The sequence below is a fragment of the Staurois parvus genome, unplaced genomic scaffold (assembly GCF_062004578.1).
Source record: "Staurois parvus isolate SC_StPar_1 unplaced genomic scaffold, SC_StPar_1.0 ptg000011l, whole genome shotgun sequence".
NCBI lineage: Eukaryota > Metazoa > Chordata > Amphibia > Anura > Ranidae > Staurois > Staurois parvus.
The window spans coordinates 10,719,052-10,739,104 of record NW_028317807.1 but is presented as its reverse complement, the minus strand read 5'-3'; the positions used below and the strand labels follow the sequence as shown (position 1 = coordinate 10,739,104).

General features: G+C 43.1%; 1 protein-coding gene across 1 annotated transcript in view; it reads right to left on the bottom strand.

The window, feature by feature from the left end:
* ICOS (inducible T cell costimulator) overlaps positions 1 to 17,914 on the bottom strand; it is a 147,445-nt gene extending 129,531 nt beyond the window's left edge. The window contains exons 1-2 of the mRNA XM_089672444.1: positions 17,899 to 17,914; positions 17,403 to 17,756 (exon numbers count right to left, since the gene is read on the bottom strand). Coding sequence (XP_089528570.1) covers positions 17,403 to 17,756; positions 17,899 to 17,914 — 370 coding nt within the window. The remainder of the gene's footprint in view (positions 1 to 17,402; positions 17,757 to 17,898) is intronic.
* Positions 17,915 to 20,053: the final 2,139 nt, after the last annotated feature.

Sequence of the window (20,053 nt, the reverse complement as noted above, 5' to 3'; positions counted from 1 at the left end):
CACTTACATTGAATTGCAGAGTATATAGGTTGAATGAAGAAAATCATGAACCATGTTCATGTGTTCAAATATCCCATTCTCAGGAAAAGAAAGTTAAAGAATCCAATATTTAGCATTTGCTTTATGCAGTATATGCATTATTAATTATTGGATACTTTGAGTTAACTCTGAAATTCATTGGTTTATTTTTTCATGGACTGAAACATTTGAAAACCTATCAATATGCCCAGAGAACATGGAATCAATGCCCTGAACGGTTTTAAGGAAATTGTATGATACAGTATACAGTGGCACTAAACAAAGTAAATTCTGGAACAAACAATTATTTGTATGATGTGTTAGTACTTCTAACAATCACATATACATGCCTATAACAGCTCCTGTTTTGACATTTATGTATATTTGACACAACTGTGTTGTATATCCTATCACTTTGAGTAAGCTATAATTGGAGGCAGCAAATGGTAATTGGTAATTGTATTCAATGTATTTGATGGAGAGGAAGTCAGGTGTGCTGCTGTAAAGTATATCTCTCTGTTATCTATTATGTTGCCTTAGTTTTAGGAAGTTACAAAAAGAAAACAGCATTTCAAAGCATTCTACATTTCTTTGTAAAATGATCAAAGGTATTTGAAATGTGACCAAAGTAAAAACCCAAATCCGACTTGGTGTCCCCAAGTGTTAGAGCAACACTTAAAGTGCTACTAAACCCACAACAGTAAAATCAGTCTGTATATGCAGTAAAGCATGCTTGTTATACTCACTGTGGAGCCTAAGGGGTTAATCCTCTGCATTATGTAAAAGGACCATTTGATCCTGTTTTCCCTGCCCCTCCTCTTGTTCAAATATCTACATCTTATCTCCTAATAAGACAGACTGAACCTTTAGCCACATGCTCAGTTTAGTGTGTATCGCTAGAGAGTTTTTTTTTTTCTTGGGAGCGAGCATGTGATCAGCAAAGGGCCAATCAGCACTGTCCAGACAGAGGTCAGGGGTTTTGCTTTAATCAGTGCTCTGCTGAACACTGATAGAAGTCACAAGACTGATCTAACTGCTGCTGAGAAAAGGTATTTAGCAGTTTATATTTACTAAAATAATTGCAGTTCCATCTTCTGTGTACTGAGGGGAAAACAGATAGTGAATGCAGGGTCCTGGGTTTAGTAACACTTTAAGCTGACCATACATGGATTAGAGTAATGAATTCCCCTACCCACATATACCAACATTACTAGCAATCCTACATGAATTATTATATAAACGTTTCTAAGTGCTCTCAATACCCACCCAAAATACAATAAATAAAATAAATATATAAATCCATAAATGTCCCACAACTTAATAGATGTCCCAAAATATTTTCATATTCCAAAAATATCTGTGTGAATATTCCAAATGGATTTGTAGATAATCCGATGTTTTTTGGTGTTGAGGTTCCGAAGACTTTACAAAATCTTCATGAACCTCAAAACAAAAAAAACTTAAGATAGTCTATTACCCTTTGACTTATAAATAACAGGGTGAATCAAATGTATCATGCGAAATCCATGACGTGCACACTACACACGTGAGAAAAAAAAAAACTATCTTACACTATCTTAAGTTTTTTTGTTTTAAGGTTCACAAAGATTTTGTAAAGTCTACACCGGATTATCTACAAATCAATTTGGAATATTCACACAGATATTTTTGGAATATGAAAATATTTTGGGACATCTTTTAAGTTGTGGGACATTTATGGATTTATAGATTTATTTTATTTATTTATTTATTGTATTTTGGGTGGGTATTGAGAGCACTTAGAAAGGTTTATATAATAATTTATACATACTTTCAGGTTTGCTTTTCTATTTAGGGTATTTAGTGAGTATTGGAGTAGGAAGTGCACAAATTTGTGGCTTTTTTTTTAGCAATCCTACATGGTTCTGCTGTCACCGAATAGAAACTCAGAACGTTCTGTTATAGAGCATGGAACTTCTGTCATTAACAGTGCACATATTTGGCAACCAACCAATAATCCCGAGCACTTTCACATACAGTGTGGGATTCTTGGTAATGTAATTATAACTGGGAAGGGGCCCAGTACTGGCCAAAGTGTCTTTTTAACTTAAAGAAAGTCGTGTCACCCTCTGCTATCTGGCAGAGATGTTCAAATCACAAAAGCGCCTGTACAGAATGCAGATATCCTTTGGCTGATAAAACAGTTCACATATGTGTTTTTCAATGATATACACTGCTCAAAAATGTAAAGGAACACTTTGAAAAGACATCAGATCTCAATGGGGAAAAATCTCATGCTGTATATCTATACTGATATGGACTGGGTAATGTGTTAGGAACCTAAGAATGCCCCATTGTTTGATGGAAATGAAAATTATCAACCTACAGAGGATTGAATTCAAAGATACCCCGAAAATCAAAGTGAAAAAATTATGAAGCAGGCTAGTCCATTTACTGAAATTTCATTGCAGCAACTCAAAATGGTACTCAGTAGTTTATATGGTCCCCACAAGCTTGTATGCATGCCTGCCAACATTGGGACATGCTCCTAATGAGACGATGGATGGTGTCCTGGGGTATTTCCTCCCAAATCTGGACCAGGGCATCACTGAGGTCCTGGACAGTCTGAGGTGCAACCTGGAGGCATCAGATGGACCGAAACATGATATCCTAGAGGTATTCTATCGGATTTAGGTCAGACGAGCTTAGGGACCTGTAAGGAAATATGTCTTATTTAACTGGCATCCATTTTGTAAAATGTCTCCATTTCTAGATGTGTAAACAGTTAGTTTTGGTTTTGAGTCTTGCTGGTAACTTCTCTCTCATTTCCTGAGTTTAGTTTAATTTCTCAGTAAACGGAACAACCTTAAATGGTACTCACCAGCCATTTGCAGTTTCTGTTCTTCACATGACTATACTGATAAGAGTGGAATTTTTTATTGGTCATCCTAAAATTAAGCCATGCCTATTGAGATCTGTGTAATACTGCTTGCACGCATTCAACTTTCAGAAATTTATCTTGCACACTTCAGTGTCTAGAGCTTTATTTCTCCCGGGCCTGGTGGTGAAAAATAATCGAGGACATGTTTGGGCTACAGATAGGAATTGATCCTATCAGGGCCATTCAAAGGTATCAATTCCTTCATCATCCAGGAACTGCCTGCATAGTCTCGCCACATGAGGCCAGGCATTGTTGTGCACTAGGAGTAACCCAGGACTCACTGCACAGCATAGGGTCTGACAATGGGTCCAAGGGTTTCATCCCAATACCTAATGGCAGTCAGGGTGCCATTGTCTAGCCTGTTGTCAGGGCAGGGCTGTGGAACGGACAGGTAGGCCTAGTGGCAGGGTAACGCACTGGCTGACGACAACCACCACCAACAGACTGAAGTCCCTCAGGGCGCGGAGTCTAAGTCCCAGGCTGCCCTTCACCAGGGCCCCTGATGGTGGGGATGGACTTGACGCAACCAGGGACCAGGTCGCGGCCCCCGAGACACCCCAGCTGCGGTAATGGCCGCCGCCAATGGCGTGTAGTTGGTGAGAATGACAATAGCGTAGTCAGACAAGCCGGGTCAATAACAACGGGACAAAACAGTACAGAACAGTAGACAGAGAATCACAGGTCACGGGCCGCGTTCAGCAACAGAAGGTCAGATCAAAGGGAAACGCAGAGAATGGTCTTAGTCACAAGCCGAGTCAGAATACCAGAAGAGTCACGAGCGTATACACAGAGCTGTAGCAAGACAAAGACACAAGACACAAGTGCAAAGAGCATGTGCAGATCCCAGGCTTATATGTACTCAGCCACACCCCTCTGGGGGATGGACCTCAGAGACCTGAAGGCATAAAAGATTCCCATCATGCTCAGCAGAAATCCAAGATGGATGCTAGCACATGGAGTAACATAACCTCTGGGAAAAGGTAGGACCTTGACAGTACCTCCTCCTCAAGGGCCCCTCCCCCTCCGCGGCTCAACAAAAGGTTTCTGAGGAAAGCGGGTATGAAACGCGCGGAGGAGGGCAGGAGCATGGACATCCGCGGAAGGAACCCAGGAACGCTCCTCGGGACCATAACCGCGCCAATGAACCAGGAACTGTAATCGGCCGCGCACCAATCGAGAGTCCAGGATCCGGCTCACCTCATACTCCTCATGACCGTCAACCCGAATGGGACGGGGCCGAGGCAGAGAGGTAGTGAAGCGATTGCAGATCAGAGGTTTCAACAGTGATACATGAAAGATATTGGAGATCCGCATCCCAGGTGGAAGGGCAAGGGCATAGGCCACCGGATTCACCTTGCGGAGAATGCGAAAAGGACCGACAAAACGGGGAGCTAGTTTGGGTGTGGGCACCCGAAGATTGAGGTTACGAGTAGACAACCACACCCGATCGCCGACCTGGTATGAAGGAGCGGGCAACCGTCTGCGATCAGCCTGGAACTTCTGACGCTGAGCCGAGTCCCTCAAAGCCCTCTGGATCTGCCCCCATGAAGAACGCAGGGCAGCAAGATGGTTCTCCACAGCCGGAATGTCCTGTGGTGAGAACCTCTCAGGTAATACCGCGGGTTGGTACCCATAGTTGGCCATGAAGGGGGACATCCCGGAGGAGGAGTTGACCGCTGAGTTCCTGGCAAACTCAGCCCAAGGCAGGAGATCGGCCCAATCGTCCTGATGGTCCGAGATATAACACCGAAGGAATTGTTCTAAGGCCTGATTGGAACGCTCCGCAGCCCCATTGGACTGCGGGTGGTAGGCTGAAGAAAAGGAGAGACTAATGCCCAACTGGGAGCAGAAGGCGCGCCAGAATCTGGACACGAACTGACTCCCGCGGTCCGAGACAATCACCTTGGGCAACCCATGCAGGCGAAAAATCTCCCTGGAAAAGACCGTGGCCAGTTCTTGCGCTGTTGGTAATTTCCTGAGTGGAATACAATGGCACATTTTGGAAAAACGATCGACGACCATGAGGATGACCGTATGACCCCGAGACACAGGGAGGTCTACAATAAAGTCCATGCCCAGGTGTGACCAAGGACGCTCCCCATTGGGAATGGGTTGCAGAAGACCCATTGGAAGATGCCGTGGAGATTTATTCTGGGCACAGATTGAACATGCCGCTACATAAGAGGCGATGTCGGCACGGAGAGTTGGCCACCAGAACAACCGAGAGACGACCCAAGACAACTGGTTCCTCCCCGGATGCCCGGCAGTTTTGGAGTTATGGTAGGTACGCAGCAGACGGGTGCGCAACCCCTCGGGTACAAAACATCTACCCTCCGGTCTCTCGGGAGGAGCGTCAGTTTGAGCCGCCAAAATCTGCTCCCCAAGGGGAGAAGTCAGACTGGTACAAATGGCAGCCAGGATATGATCCGGAGGTATGACCGAGGTTGGCTCAGAGTCCTCCCTGGACAACTCAGAGTATTGCCGCGACAATGCATCAGCCCTGACATTCTTGGAACCAGGCAAATAGGAGACCACATAGTTGAACCGCGACAAGAACAAGGCCCATCTGGCTTGACGGGGTGTCAATCTTTTGGCCTCCGAAAGATAAGTCAGGTTCTTATGATCGGTAAGAATGAGGACCGGAACTGCGGAGCCCTCGAGCAGGTGCCTCCATTCCTTGAGAGCCAGAATGATTGCCAACAACTCCCTATCTCCAATCTGGTAGTTGCACTCTGCAGAGGAAAGCTTCCTGGAGTAGAACCCACAGGGAAGTAGGGGTCCATCGGGCGACCGACGTTGAGACAGGAGAGCGCCTACTCCTGTCTCGGATGCATCAACCTCAAGGACGAAGGGCAATCCAGGATTGGGATGAGACAGTATCGGAGCCGAAGCGAAGGCGGATTTCAGAGCCTCAAAAGCTACGATGGCCTCGGATGGCCACTCGTGAGGATTGCTGCCCTTCTTGGTTAGGTCTGAGAGAGGTTTTGCCAGCGTGGAGAAATTTCTGATGAATTTCCGATAGTAGTTGGCAAAACCTAAAAAGCTCTGAATGGGCCGAAGGCCATTGGGACGAGGCCACTGCAGAACTGCCGAAACCTTCTGAGGGTCCATGGAGAATCCCTCCGCAGAAATGATGTAGCCTAAAAAGGCAACTTGGGATCGATGGAATTCGCACTTCTCAAGTTTACAAAAAAGTTCGTTCTCACGTAATCGTTGCAGCACCTGCTTGACATCCTGGATATGGGACTCCATGGAGGCAGAGTAAACCAGGATGTCATCCAAGTAAACTACCACGCACTGCTGCAACAAGTCACGAAGGACATCATTTATGAATTCCTGAAAAACTGCGGGCGCGTTACACAACCCGAAGGGCATCACCAGGTATTCGTAGTGACCGGTTCTGGTGTTAAACGCGGTCTTCCACTCATCCCCCTGTTTGATCCGTACGAGGTTGTACGCCGCCCTAAGGTCAAGTTTGGTAAAGACTGTTGCCCCCTTAAGGCGGTCGAACAACTCAGTAATCAAGGGAATCGGGTAGGCATTCTTAGTGGTGATTCGATTGAGACCCCTATAATCGATGCAAGGCCTCAATTCACCACCCTTCTTCTTTACAAAGAAAAAGCCCGCTCCTGCTGGGGAAGTAGACTTACGAATGTGCCCCCGGGAAAGCGCATCCGCAACGTACTCCTCCATGGCCTTATTCTCTGCAACCGAGAGAGGATACACCCTGCCACGCGGAGGAGTGGCACCGGGTTGCAAGGATATGGCGCAGTCGTAAGGACGATGAGCAGGTAAGGCACCAGCGCGTACCTTATCAAACACGTCCTGGTACTCCCCATAATCAGTGGGCAACGCAGAGTCTGAGGAGGCACACAACACCTTAACCGGCCCACGGATGCACCCGGCCCCACACTGTGAAGACCACGAGAGAATCTCGGCAGTTTGCCAATTGAAGGTTGGATTGTGCATCTGGAGCCAGGGATACCCCAAAACCACCGAATAGTGCGGAGAAGAAATCACCTGGAAACAGGCCAACTCCCTGTGAACAGCCCCAATAGCTACCTCAACTGGCATAGTCTCGTGGGTAACCTGCGGTGGTTGCAGGGGCCTGCCATCTATCGCCTCGAGAACCAATGGGGTAACTCAAGCCTGCAGGGGAATGGAGTGCTGGGCAGCAAACGAGCTGTCCATAAACAACCCGCCAGCCCCAGAATCTACCAACGCCTGGGCCGTCACCGAGCCCTCCGCCCAAGAGAGGACAACGGTGATCAGTGGCTTATCTCTGCGGAACGCCGGGGACGAGGAGACTCCACCCAAGATCTGTCCCCGACAGGATCTCAGGTGCGAGCGTTTCCCGGACGGACCGGACAGGACTGCCGAAAGTGCCCACCAAGACCACAGTACAGGCAGCGACCCTCCCGACGCCGAGCGGCCCGCTCCCCCTCGGAAAGGCGAGCAAACCCCAGCTGCATGGGCTCACCACCAGACAATCTATCCCCAGGAGGCGTGGGAGGAGAGGGAGGAATGGGTGGGATAGAAAACGCAGGTGCCAGTCGATTGGAAGGCCTCCGCAGGCGTTCCTTGAGTGAAGGCCTCTCCCTGAGCCTGGTATCAATCAGGATCAGGAAGGAAATTAGTGCTTCCAGCTCCACAGGCAATTCCTTGGCTGCGATCTCGTCCTTCAATGCATCAGAAAGACCCTGAGAAAACGCAGCCACCAGAGCCTCATTGTTCCAACCCACCTCTGCTGCCAGGGTACGAAACTCTATGGCGTACTCGGCCACGGTCCGTGGACCCTGATGCATAGACATGAGCAGCTTGGCAGCCGAGGCGGAGCGAGCCGGTACATCGAATACCCTACGGAAGGCATCGACAAAACCGGAAAACTCGTGAATCACGGGGTCATTCCTCTCCCATAAGGGATTCGCCCAGGCCAAGGCCTTGTCTGAGAGTAGTGAGATGAGGAAACCCACCTTTGACCTCTCAGTCGGAAAAGCGTAGGGGATTAATTCAAAGTAAATCCCCACCTGGTTAAGGAACCCACGACACTGACTCGGCTCACCCCCAAAGCGCTGTGGAAGAGGGGCTGAACCGGTCATACCTCTGGACACCGCGGGTGCCGCATCAGCCGCGGCGGTAGGCACAGCAAGCGGAACAGCAGCGGGAGCGACCACCGGAGTGACAACCGGCCTAATAACACCAGGAGTAAGGTGCGCGGTGCGTGCCAGCAGAGTTTGCAACGCCTGAGCGAACTGATCCAACAGGAGATCCTGTTGATCCAGTCTGGCAACCAACATAGGAAGTGAAGGCGTACCTGCACCGTCAGGATTCATGGCACTTGTGTAATGTCAGGGCAGAGAATCACAGGTCACGGGCCGGGTTCAGCAACAGAAGGTCAGATCAAAGGGAAACGCAGAGAATGGTCTTAGTCACAAGCCGAGTCAGAATACCAGAAGAGTCACGAGCGTATACACAGAGCTGTAGCAAGACAAAGACACAAGACACAAGTGCAAAGAGCATGTGCAGATCCCAGGCTTATATGTACTCAGCCACACCCCTCTGGGGGATGGACCTCAGAGACCTGAAGGCATAAAAGATTCCCATCATGCTCAGCAGAAATCCAAGATGGATGCTAGCACATGGAGTAACATAACCTCTGGGAAAAGGTAGGACCTTGACACCTGTAGAGGTCTGTGCGTCCCTCCATGGATATGCCTCCCCAAACCATCACTGACCTACCACCAAAGTGATCATGCTGAACAATGTTGCAGGCAGCATAACATTCTCCACAGCTTCTCCAGACCCTTTCACTTCTGTCACATGTGCTCAAGGTGAACCTGCTCTCATCTGGGTAGCACAGTGGCTAGAAACTCAGAACGTTCTGTTATAGAGCATGGAACTTCTGTCATTAACAGTGCACATATTTGGCAACCAACCAATAATCCCGAGCACTTTCACATACAGTGTGGGATTCTTGGTAATGTAATTATAACTGGGAAGGGGCCCAGTACTGGCCAAAGTGTCTTTTTAACTTAAAGAAAGTCGTGTCACCCTCTGCTATCTGGCAGAGATGTTCAAATCACAAAAGCGCCTGTACAGAATGCAGATATCCTTTGGCTGATAAAACAGTTCACATATGTGTTTTTCAATGATATACACTGCTCAAAAATGTAAAGGAACACTTTGAAAAGACATCAGATCTCAATGGGGAAAAATCTCATGCTGTATATCTATACTGATATGGACTGGGTAATGTGTTAGGAACCTAAGAATGCCCCATTGTTTGATGGAAATGAAAATTATCAACCTACAGAGGATTGAATTCAAAGATACCCCGAAAATCAAAGTGAAAAAATTATGAAGCAGGCTAGTCCATTTACTGAAATTTCATTGCAGCAACTCAAAATGGTACTCAGTAGTTTATATGGTCCCCACAAGCTTGTATGCATGCCTGCCAACATTGGGACATGCTCCTAATGAGACGATGGATGGTGTCCTGGGGTATTTCCTCCCAAATCTGGACCAGGGCATCACTGAGGTCCTGGACAGTCTGAGGTGCAACCTGGAGGCATCAGATGGACCGAAACATGATATCCTAGAGGTATTCTATCGGATTTAGGTCAGACGAGCTTAGGGACCTGTAAGGAAATATGTCTTATTTAACTGGCATCCATTTTGTAAAATGTCTCCATTTCTAGATGTGTAAACAGTTAGTTTTGGTTTTGAGTCTTGCTGGTAACTTCTCTCTCATTTCCTGAGTTTAGTTTAATTTCTCAGTAAACGGAACAACCTTAAATGGTACTCACCAGCCATTTGCAGTTTCTGTTCTTCACATGACTATACTGATAAGAGTGGAATTTTTTATTGGTCATCCTAAAATTAAGCCATGCCTATTGAGATCTGTGTAATACTGCTTGCACGCATTCAACTTTCAGAAATTTATCTTGCACACTTCAGTGTCTAGAGCTTTATTTCTCCCGGGCCTGGTGGTGAAAAATAATCGAGGACATGTTTGGGCTACAGATAGGAATTGATCCTATCAGGGCCATTCAAAGGTATCAATTCCTTCATCATCCAGGAACTGCCTGCATAGTCTCGCCACATGAGGCCAGGCATTGTTGTGCACTAGGAGTAACCCAGGACTCACTGCACAGCATAGGGTCTGACAATGGGTCCAAGGGTTTCATCCCAATACCTAATGGCAGTCAGGGTGCCATTGTCTAGCCTGTTGTCAGGGCAGGGCTGTGGAACGGACAGGTAGGCCTAGTGGCAGGGTAACGCACTGGCTGACGACAACCACCACCAACAGACTGAAGTCCCTCAGGGCGCGGAGTCTAAGTCCCAGGCTGCCCTTCACCAGGGCCCCTGATGGTGGGGATGGACTTGACGCAACCAGGGACCAGGTCGCGGCCCCCGAGACACCCCAGCTGCGGTAATGGCCGCCGCCAATGGCGTGTAGTTGGTGAGAATGACAATAGCGTAGTCAGACAAGCCGGGTCAATAACAACGGGACAAAACAGTACAGAACAGTAGACAGAGAATCACAGGTCACGGGCCGGGTTCAGCAACAGAAGGTCAGATCAAAGGGAAACGCAGAGAATGGTCTTAGTCACAAGCCGAGTCAGAATACCAGAAGAGTCACGAGCGTATACACAGAGCTGTAGCAAGACAAAGACACAAGACACAAGTGCAAAGAGCATGTGCAGATCCCAGGCTTATATGTACTCAGCCACACCCCTCTGGGGGATGGACCTCAGAGACCTGAAGGCATAAAAGATTCCCATCATGCTCAGCAGAAATCCAAGATGGATGCTAGCACATGGAGTAACATAACCTCTGGGAAAAGGTAGGACCTTGACACCTGTAGAGGTCTGTGCGTCCCTCCATGGATATGCCTCCCCAAACCATCACTGACCTACCACCAAAGTGATCATGCTGAACAATGTTGCAGGCAGCATAACATTCTCCACAGCTTCTCCAGACCCTTTCACTTCTGTCACATGTGCTCAAGGTGAACCTGCTCTCATCTGGGTAGCACAGTGGCTAAATGGTTAGCACTTCCGCCTGGCAGTACTAGGGTCGTTGGTTTGAATCCCAGCCACAGCACCTCTTGCCTGGAGTTTGTATGTTCTCCCTGTGCCTGCATGGGTTTCCTCCAGGTTCTCTGGTTTCCTCCCACACTCCAAAGACATGCTGGTAGGTTAGTTGGATCCTGTCTAAATTGGCCCTTGTATATGAATGTGAGCTAGGGTCCTTAGATTGTTCACCCCTTGAGGGTTAGGGACTGATGTGAATGTACAATATATATGTAAAGCGCTGCGTAAACTGATGGCACTATATAAGTACCTGAAATAAATAATGATAAATAATAATCTGTGAAAAGCACAGAGTACCAGTGGTGGACCTGCCAATTCTGGTATTCAATGGCAAATGCCAATCAAGCTCTATGGTGCCGGGCAGTGAGTACAGGGCCCACTAGAGGACATCGGGCCCTCGGGCCACCCTCATGAAGTGTGCTTCTGATTGCTTGGTCAGAGACATTCACACCAGTGGCCTGCTGGAGGTCATTTTGTAGGGCTCTGGCAGTGCTCTTCCTGTTCCTTCTTGCACAAAGGAGCAGATAACGGTCCTGCTGATGGGTTAAGGACCTTCTACGGTTCTGTCCAGCTCTCCTAGAGTAACTGCTTGTCTCCTGGAATATCCTCCTTGCTCTTGAGACTTTGCTGGGAGACACAGCAAACCTTTTGGCAATGGCACATATTGATGTGCCATCCTGCAGTTAGACTGCATGAACAACCTCTGTAGGGTCCAGGTTTCGCGTCATGCTATCAGTAGTGACACTGACCCTAGCCAAATGCAAAACTAGTGAAAAACAGTCAGAAAAGATGAACAGGGAAAAAAAAAATGTTAGTGGCCTCCACGTGTATAACAATCCGGTTTTGGGGGTTGTCTCATTGTTGCCCATCTAGTGCACCTGTTGTTAATTTCATTAACACCAAAGCAGCTGAAACTGATTAACAACCCCCTCTGGTACTGAACTGACCAGATCAATATCCCAGGAGTTTAACTGACTTGATGCTATATTCTAATTAAAAAGTGTTCCTTTATTTTTTTTGAGCAGTGTATTTAGCTCTTTTCCCAGAGTTCAGCTTTAAATATCTTCAGGTCTGATAATCTCATTACACCATTTTGTATTTATCAGTTAATGTTATTAAACCCTATTTTACCTTAACCATTTTATGAAAATTACATAAAAGCAAATTGGCCTTTTAGGCCAAATAAAAAGGAGATTAGCTTTGTTCATTAGATCTGCTGATTGTTATCGTTTGTCAGTATTCTGTATTGCTAACACCCGGTAGTTTATTTGCATTTTCAAGCATTAAGTACGGTATTTGGCTTCTGTTTACTTGTTAAACTGTAATTGCCTGGTAAACTGAAATATTATGCCTTATGTTTCTGTATAACGTTAGATCTTGTAAAATAGAAGATATACATCCAAACAGCAACATTGCAGCTAAAACAATCATTGACTAATGCTGGTAAATTAATTCTGCACTTTAATTCAATAAGCCCATGAAATAAAATGCATGGCTAACATTGTGCTACTAAGAAATGATGCTGCAATCAAAGTAAACTGGTATTAGTGTTCCCACCATCATACATGAGTGCATGGGCCATGCCACTGCAATTCCCTCCAACAGGGATAGAGTAGGAAATAGTTAATCCACCCCCACACTCAAGAGATTGCCCTTCACTTCCTGTCCTGTAGACACAATAGGAAGTAAATCCCCCTTTTGACAGTCACAGGAGCAAGTTTCCCCATTAGAAGATTGTCCCTTGCATTCAAACCCAGTAATTATTTTAGTTGGGAAATCCATCGTCACTCTATCAAAAACTAAAAAATGTGACTTAAAAAAACTTTTATCCCCAATTCACACTAGAATGCAGTGCAGGAAACCGACAATCTGTGTGCAGTTCCCGCACAGCGTTCAAATTACACTACCCTTGCGATCTGCAACGGATGTCAGTGCAATATTAATGATACCCCAAACGCAGGTCGCACACACAGTGTATTTGCCTGCACCGAATCGCATGGTACATAATGACCATAGTACATAACGACCACGCAACCGCACTGAATCACATGTGAATTGCACAGGAATGTGGTGCGCATTCCTGTGCGATTCATATGCAATCCATAGTGTAAACTAAGTGTAAACATATTGTAGGCTAAGTGGATATCCTGTACCCACATGGAAGAAAAATATATTTTAAATATATTTTAAAAATATTCTTCCCAAATATATTGCCATATATTTGAAATGCTACAGTTTGGCCATATTCAATATATTTCAACATATAATTTATATATATATATATATATATATATATATATATATATATATATATATATATATTGTATATACTGCATGTTGAAATGCATTTTTATTACAAAATATGTGAAAAATTCATATAAAATACTGTATGTCTTTAAAAATATATTTTAAAATATATTCTACAATTTTATTTAACATACAGTATAAAAATGTCATTTTAACATATATTTTTACATATAGTTGTAAATGCATTCCAAAAATGTAGATCTGTGTTTTTAAAAACATACAGTATAATTGAAATGTATTTTTAAAAAATATTTTTCATATATTTTGAAATAACACATTTTTACATGCAGTATATATATATATATATATTGAAATATATTGAATATGGCCAAAATTGGAGCATTTCAAATATATGGCAATATATTTGGGGAAAATATTTTTAAAATATATTTCAGATATATTTTTCTTCCATATGGGTAGTACCTGGGTGAACACTTTTTTTTTAAATAATAATACTAATACTAATAAATATATACACACAGGCTTTTAGATTTTTCACATACTTACCTTTCTTTGCATTGTTACATATATCATTATTATGCAACATAAGAAGAAAAAGCTAGCAATTCCAGACAGAATCCATATCAGAACGTTTGACACACGCATCACAGACAAAAAATCACAGTCTGAAGCCTCTAAATAGAGAAGAAGATTGTATGAATAATCATTTGAAAAGATAAAAATCTAAATTGTTTTATCGGTACAACCTTCAAATTCTAGAACTGCAAACATTTGTATTTAACTGATAGGAATTTGATGCAAAACAATGCATTCACGCTATGGCTACTTGGTAAAACATAGAAAAAATTCTATTTAGGATTATCATTAGGGATAAGCAAATTTAAGACACGTATTTTATTCAGAATTTCAGTGAAAATCAGAAAAGGCAAAGGGAAATGCAAAATGAAAGTGACTTTTGTGGTCCTGTTCTAGTGCCAAAGTACACTACGTCATTAGCTTTATTATTTTATGTTTTTTTCACAGAAGGGAAAAAAGACAGTACAAAAAAAATAAAGACAGTAAAATAAAAAACATAAAAAGGAACTTTGCTCTCTCAATCAACATCACTATTTTTTAATCCTCACGTTACTAGCATTAGTAAATAGATAGGAAAGTATATCATATATTATTATTATTATTATTACTACGAGTTTATATAGCGCCAAAGGGTTTGCTCAGCGCTGTACAATAGGGGGGACAATACATGGCACAGTACAACAACAACAAACAATGTACGAGGGGTAAGAGGGCCCTACTCTTACGAGCTTACAATATATGCTAGTTTTACACTTTTTCTTACATTTCTTCAGTTACTTCCTGGTTTCCAGGCCTAGGCAAATGATGTCATATATCCCAAGAGTCTTCAGGAGGGAAGAAGGGGAAGAGGGGTTTTCTTACCTAAGCACACCCTCCTGCCTGCATGCCTGGCCTAAGGGCAGGTGGACTACAGGAAGTAAATGCTACATGTATCATTTGCCCTTACTCAAGATGTTCAAAGCTGAAAAATGCTAGGGGTGGTTATCAAAGTTATATCTCAGCAAAATAAAGTATGGAGACATGAATGGATGAGTGAGTTTGCTTTGAATGCCCTATAGCAGAACTACTGCTACAGTGCGGCAGGGATGCACAAAATAACTGATTTTGTATTTCAGGGTAGGGGGCCATTGGCCATTGGCGGCTTCAGTTGTCAATAAGCGGGTCCCGGCCAAAGATTCCCTGCCGACACCCAGCGATTGCCAAGTATCACTGATGGGGGAGAGGTCTGTATGTAAACAATACAGATCTCTCCCCTGTCAGCTCCAGCATGCTGCTTTGTATTGCTCTGCATAGCAGAGCAATACAAAGCAGTGTGCTTACACAGTAAAGCACACACAGCCCACAATAAAACAGCACATAGCACACAATTAACTCTTTAATCACCCCAGATGTTTACCCCTTCCTGCCCAGTGTCATTAGTACAGTGTCAGTGCTTTTTATTAGCACTGATCACTGTATTAGTGTTACTGGGGATGTCAGTGACAGTCAGTTCCCCCCAGTGTCAGAATGCCCGCTGCAGTCCCACTATAAGTCGCTGATCACCGGCATTACTAGTATTAAAAAAAAAAATTCCAGTATCTATACCGCCATTTGTAAATGCCATAAATTTCACGTAAACTAATTAATTTACATGTATTGGGATTTTTTTTTAGCAAAGACATGTAGCAGAATACATTTTGGCCTAAATTTATGACAAAATTGTTTTGTTTTTTTTTACTGGACATGTTTAATAGAAAAAAGTCAAAAATATTGTTTTTTTCTCAAAATTGTTGGTATTTTTTTTTGTTTATAGCGCAAAAAAGAAAAAAATGCAGAGGGGATCAAATACCACCAAAAGAAATATCCATTTTTGGGAAAAAACGGACATAAATTTCATTTGGGTGCAGAGTTGCATGACTGCGAAATTGTCAGTTAAAGTAACGCAGCGCTGTATCGCAAGAAACGGCTTGGTCAGGAAGGGGGGTAAATCCTCTGGAGGGCAAGTGGTTAAATAGCATTTTTGGTTTGTGTTGCTGAAATGGAGTTTAATTCTGCTTCAAAGCAACAATACAAAAATAGCAATCAAATAGGCAAAAAAATTAAAAACACAAATGCAAAAATCATTTAATTAAATACATGAATTGGTAATCCAGAAACCACTCACCCAAACCACTGTACTCACCCATAATTATCACGTGACAACGTATTATAAAGAACAACAATACATAGCCAAAAATAAAGATTAGAAGGCCCATTGCCTTCACCATCAGCTCATTTTCTGCTGCCAAATGCCACTGCATAATAATATATAACATAATAACAAAACCATTGGATGGAGTGGCCTGCATTCGTTTTCTCTTTTTGGGCTTTATTCCTCTGTTTTCACCTGTAATCTGGCCAGAAACACCCCTCCTGTATTAGATGAAGCAGCAACAGAGACACCTTTGAACAGCAGCATTGTCAGTCCAGGGGGAGGGGAGTGTTAGATGTACTAACAGATTTAAATACAGAAACAAACCAAACTCTAGCTAATACTTTATAAGCAGTAAGCAGCAGTTTTTTTCCTTTTGGATTAAAGAGTTTACAAAAATGAAAAAAGCTGAGCACTGTAAGCACCCTTGTCTGTGTTAAATGGTTTGTCTCAGCCTTCGAACTGCTACCTCTGCGAGACAGCTTGTTCTCTTTAAAAACAGCAGACTTACTGGCTAGATCACTAGATGAAAATAAAAGAAAGAATGCCTAAAAAAAGAAAATTAATGCAGCCACCACATCTAAGGATTGATAAACTGCAATATAATAAATTTTGGCTTTTGGGTTTAATACCGCTTTAACATCCTGGTCACATCAAATCCAAATCTGAAATCGTACGACTTACAGTGAAGCCGCATGATTTCAAAGTCAGGGGACATGCCAATTTCAGGTGCGATTTGCAAGACATCTGACACAGATGTCTATGCAAATTGCATCAAACGTACTACTTTAGAAATCGGTGCAGCTCCGACCAAGTCGGAACCGCACCGAGATGATTGCAGACAATAGGGTGAGACTTGGCACGCAATTTGCAAGTCGTATGGCATGCAAATCGCATGCCAATTCGCATCCAGTGTGACCGGGGTATAAGAATATTAATATATTTTAGAAATATTTATTTGAAAAAACAATAAAACATTTTAATAATATAAAAATAGTCCATTATACTCCCATAATTACAATAATAAACCATTCAAACGTTGGTCTTTTTGATATAATTTATTTTCTACATTCTGATTGATATGATCTTACCTTCATTATATAGTTAATAATAGTCTATATTATTTTCATTATAGTATTCTCAGGAGGAATAAATATTTAAGAAAGATCCTATTATTCACATGTATTATATTCAAACATTTTTGACCTGCTATCATTTGATAACTGTATGCATATCATTATGCACTGGTGTGAAAATGACACTTATGTTTAAACATACTATTTCAATTCAAGGCAAAGAACACATCGTTGACAACTGCAGTATTTAGCTGTCCTAACTAAGAAAAGGCTCTTACCATGAACATAAATATATGTCTCAGTCACAAAGGTTTTGAAAGGAGGTGGGGCAAAGTATTGCATGTGACAAGTGTAGTTGTCCGTGTGCTTGACATCAAGGTTAGTGAGCGTGAGAAAAATGGTGCCATTGGATTCGTTAAAGTGACACTGTGCTTTCTCTTTCCAACTGTTGAATATTTTTCCAACCTTAGAAGTATAAACCTGGCACACAACTTCTCTTCCATTGCCTTTTTCTAAAGTCAAATTAAACCTGGAATTTTCTATTAGTTCTATTAGTTTATATTTGCAGAGATCCACTGTGCCATCTTGAGAAACGATTAACACTTGCGGAGTAGTGTTCACTGGGGTTTGTACTGTAACAGAGGCAAAAAAGCGTGAATATCAAACAAAGGAATATCTGTACAAAACAAGCAATTTAATATGAAATGACATGCTTTTTAATCAACTTTAATATTGCTCTGGTTATATTGTTTAAAGCAGGGGGGTTCAACCTACGGTCCACAGACCACATGCGGCCCAAGACAGCTATAAATGCGGCCCAACATGAATTCGTAAACTTACTTAAAAATGTTGATTTTGGAGGGACATTTTTGTAAAAATGCATGTATGCTTAGCAAACACATGCAGCCAAACAATAAGTTGACAGTGTCTCTTTACTGGAATTTTATAAGTTTTATATTACATAGTTACATAGTTAGTCTGGCTGAAAAAGGACAAAAGTCCATCCAGTTCAACCATTAAAAAAAAAAAAAGTTATAATCCTATACGCACAGTTGATCCAGAGGAAGGCAAAAAACCCAGCACGATACAATTTGCTCCTGCAGGGAAAAAAATTCCTTCCTGATCCCCCGAGAGACAACCGGATATTCCCTGGATCAACTTTACCTATAAATGTTAGTATCCAGTTATATTCTGTGTATCTAGGAAAGAATCCAGGCCTTTTTTAAAGCAATCCATGGAGCTGGCCAGAACCAACTCTTGAGGGAGTCTATTCCACATTTTCACAGCTCTCACTGCGAAGAAACCTTTGCATGTTTGGAGATTAAATTTCTTTTCCTCCAGATGTAAAGAGTGCCCCCTTGTCTTCTGTGATGACCTCAGGGTGAATAGCTCGACACCGAGTTCACTATATGAACCACTGATGTATTTATACATGGTGATCATATCCCCCCTTAACCTCCTCTTCTCAAGAGAGTATAAATTCAGTTCTTCTAATCTTTCCTCATAGCTGAGCTCCTCCATGCCTCTTATCAGTTTGGTTGCCCTTCTCTGTACTTTCTCCAGTTCCCCAATATTCCCCCCAAAAAATATCAAAAATGTGACCTATTGGCCACTTCCACAGTGTTCACAACTGATTATTGTGATAAAGGTTCATAGTTCCAAAAAAGGGGAAGTAAATGCTAAAAGGAAACAGGAGATCCACAGTAGTCAATGCATCATAGATGGCAATAGGAGACATTTAAAAAAAGTTAAAAAAAAGTCCAGCTGAGGACAGTAAATAGGGGGAGAGAACTGAGCATTCAGCAATTTAGACCAGGGCAGGATTCATATTGTGCATAGAAAAACAGGCTGCTAAGCTGCTGAATCAACTTTAGAAATGTCAACTTTAATAAAAAGCAAATGCTGGCTTACATGATGGGACTCAAAAGTACAACTCCATGTCAGCATGGATCGGTGAACTGGTGAGCCAGATGATGGAGAACCAGATCCTTCAGGAAAAAAACAAGTGGCCAGTGGCCAGCAGCATATGTGCAGTTCACTCCGGGCTACAGAGGACCGAGGCCGTATGTGAAAGTGGACAAACGTATACATTTCAGGGGCTCCCTTCTTTTTTATAACGTTGAAAAAGGGGCAAAGCTCTGCCACCAGCCTCATGGTTTTTGTTGAGGGATCCACTCCTCCATCATCCAGCTCACCAGTTCCCTGATCAATGCTGACATGCAGTGGAATTTACCAACTGTTTCCGGAGTTTTGCTTCTGAGTGCCATCATGTAAGCCAGCATTGGTCTTTTATTACAGTTGACATTTCTAAAGCCTTAGCAGCCTGTTTTTCTGTGCTAAATTAAAATATCCCACACTTCACAATCACCCCTTAGGGTTCATGTACACTGTAGCTGTTAAGCTCACGTTCAGGAGCTTTTCTGCATTTTTGTTAGCAGTCCCTGACTTCTCCCTAATGTTTTCCTATGTGTCCATGTACACTATGTCGTTTACAGGCAGTTGAGTTTACAGTTGTTTTTTTGAACGCACCAAACTTCAAGAGTATATTTTATCAGCGTTTCAAATGCCAAACGCTTGTAAATGCGGCTAACCACGTTTATAAGCATCTGAGTTTAGAAGCGTTTTTTAACTGTTCCATAACCAGATGCTGTCCAGAGCCTTTTTTCATCATCATAAATGCATGCAAATTGTTTTCCATGTATTCAAATGGACCTGGTACACCAGCGCAGTCAGTTCCAGGTTTTGGGTGAAGGAAAAAATGGTAGAACGGGCCGCATTATGCTCATGATGGGATCCATAGTGAATACAACCAGAAAAGACAGGTCATCTCAACACATACTGCTCTCTCTGCTTCTGCTCTCTCTATTTCTCTCAAAATGTCTGAAATAGTTAATTTTTTACTGTTTTTCAGTGCATTCTGGGCATTTTG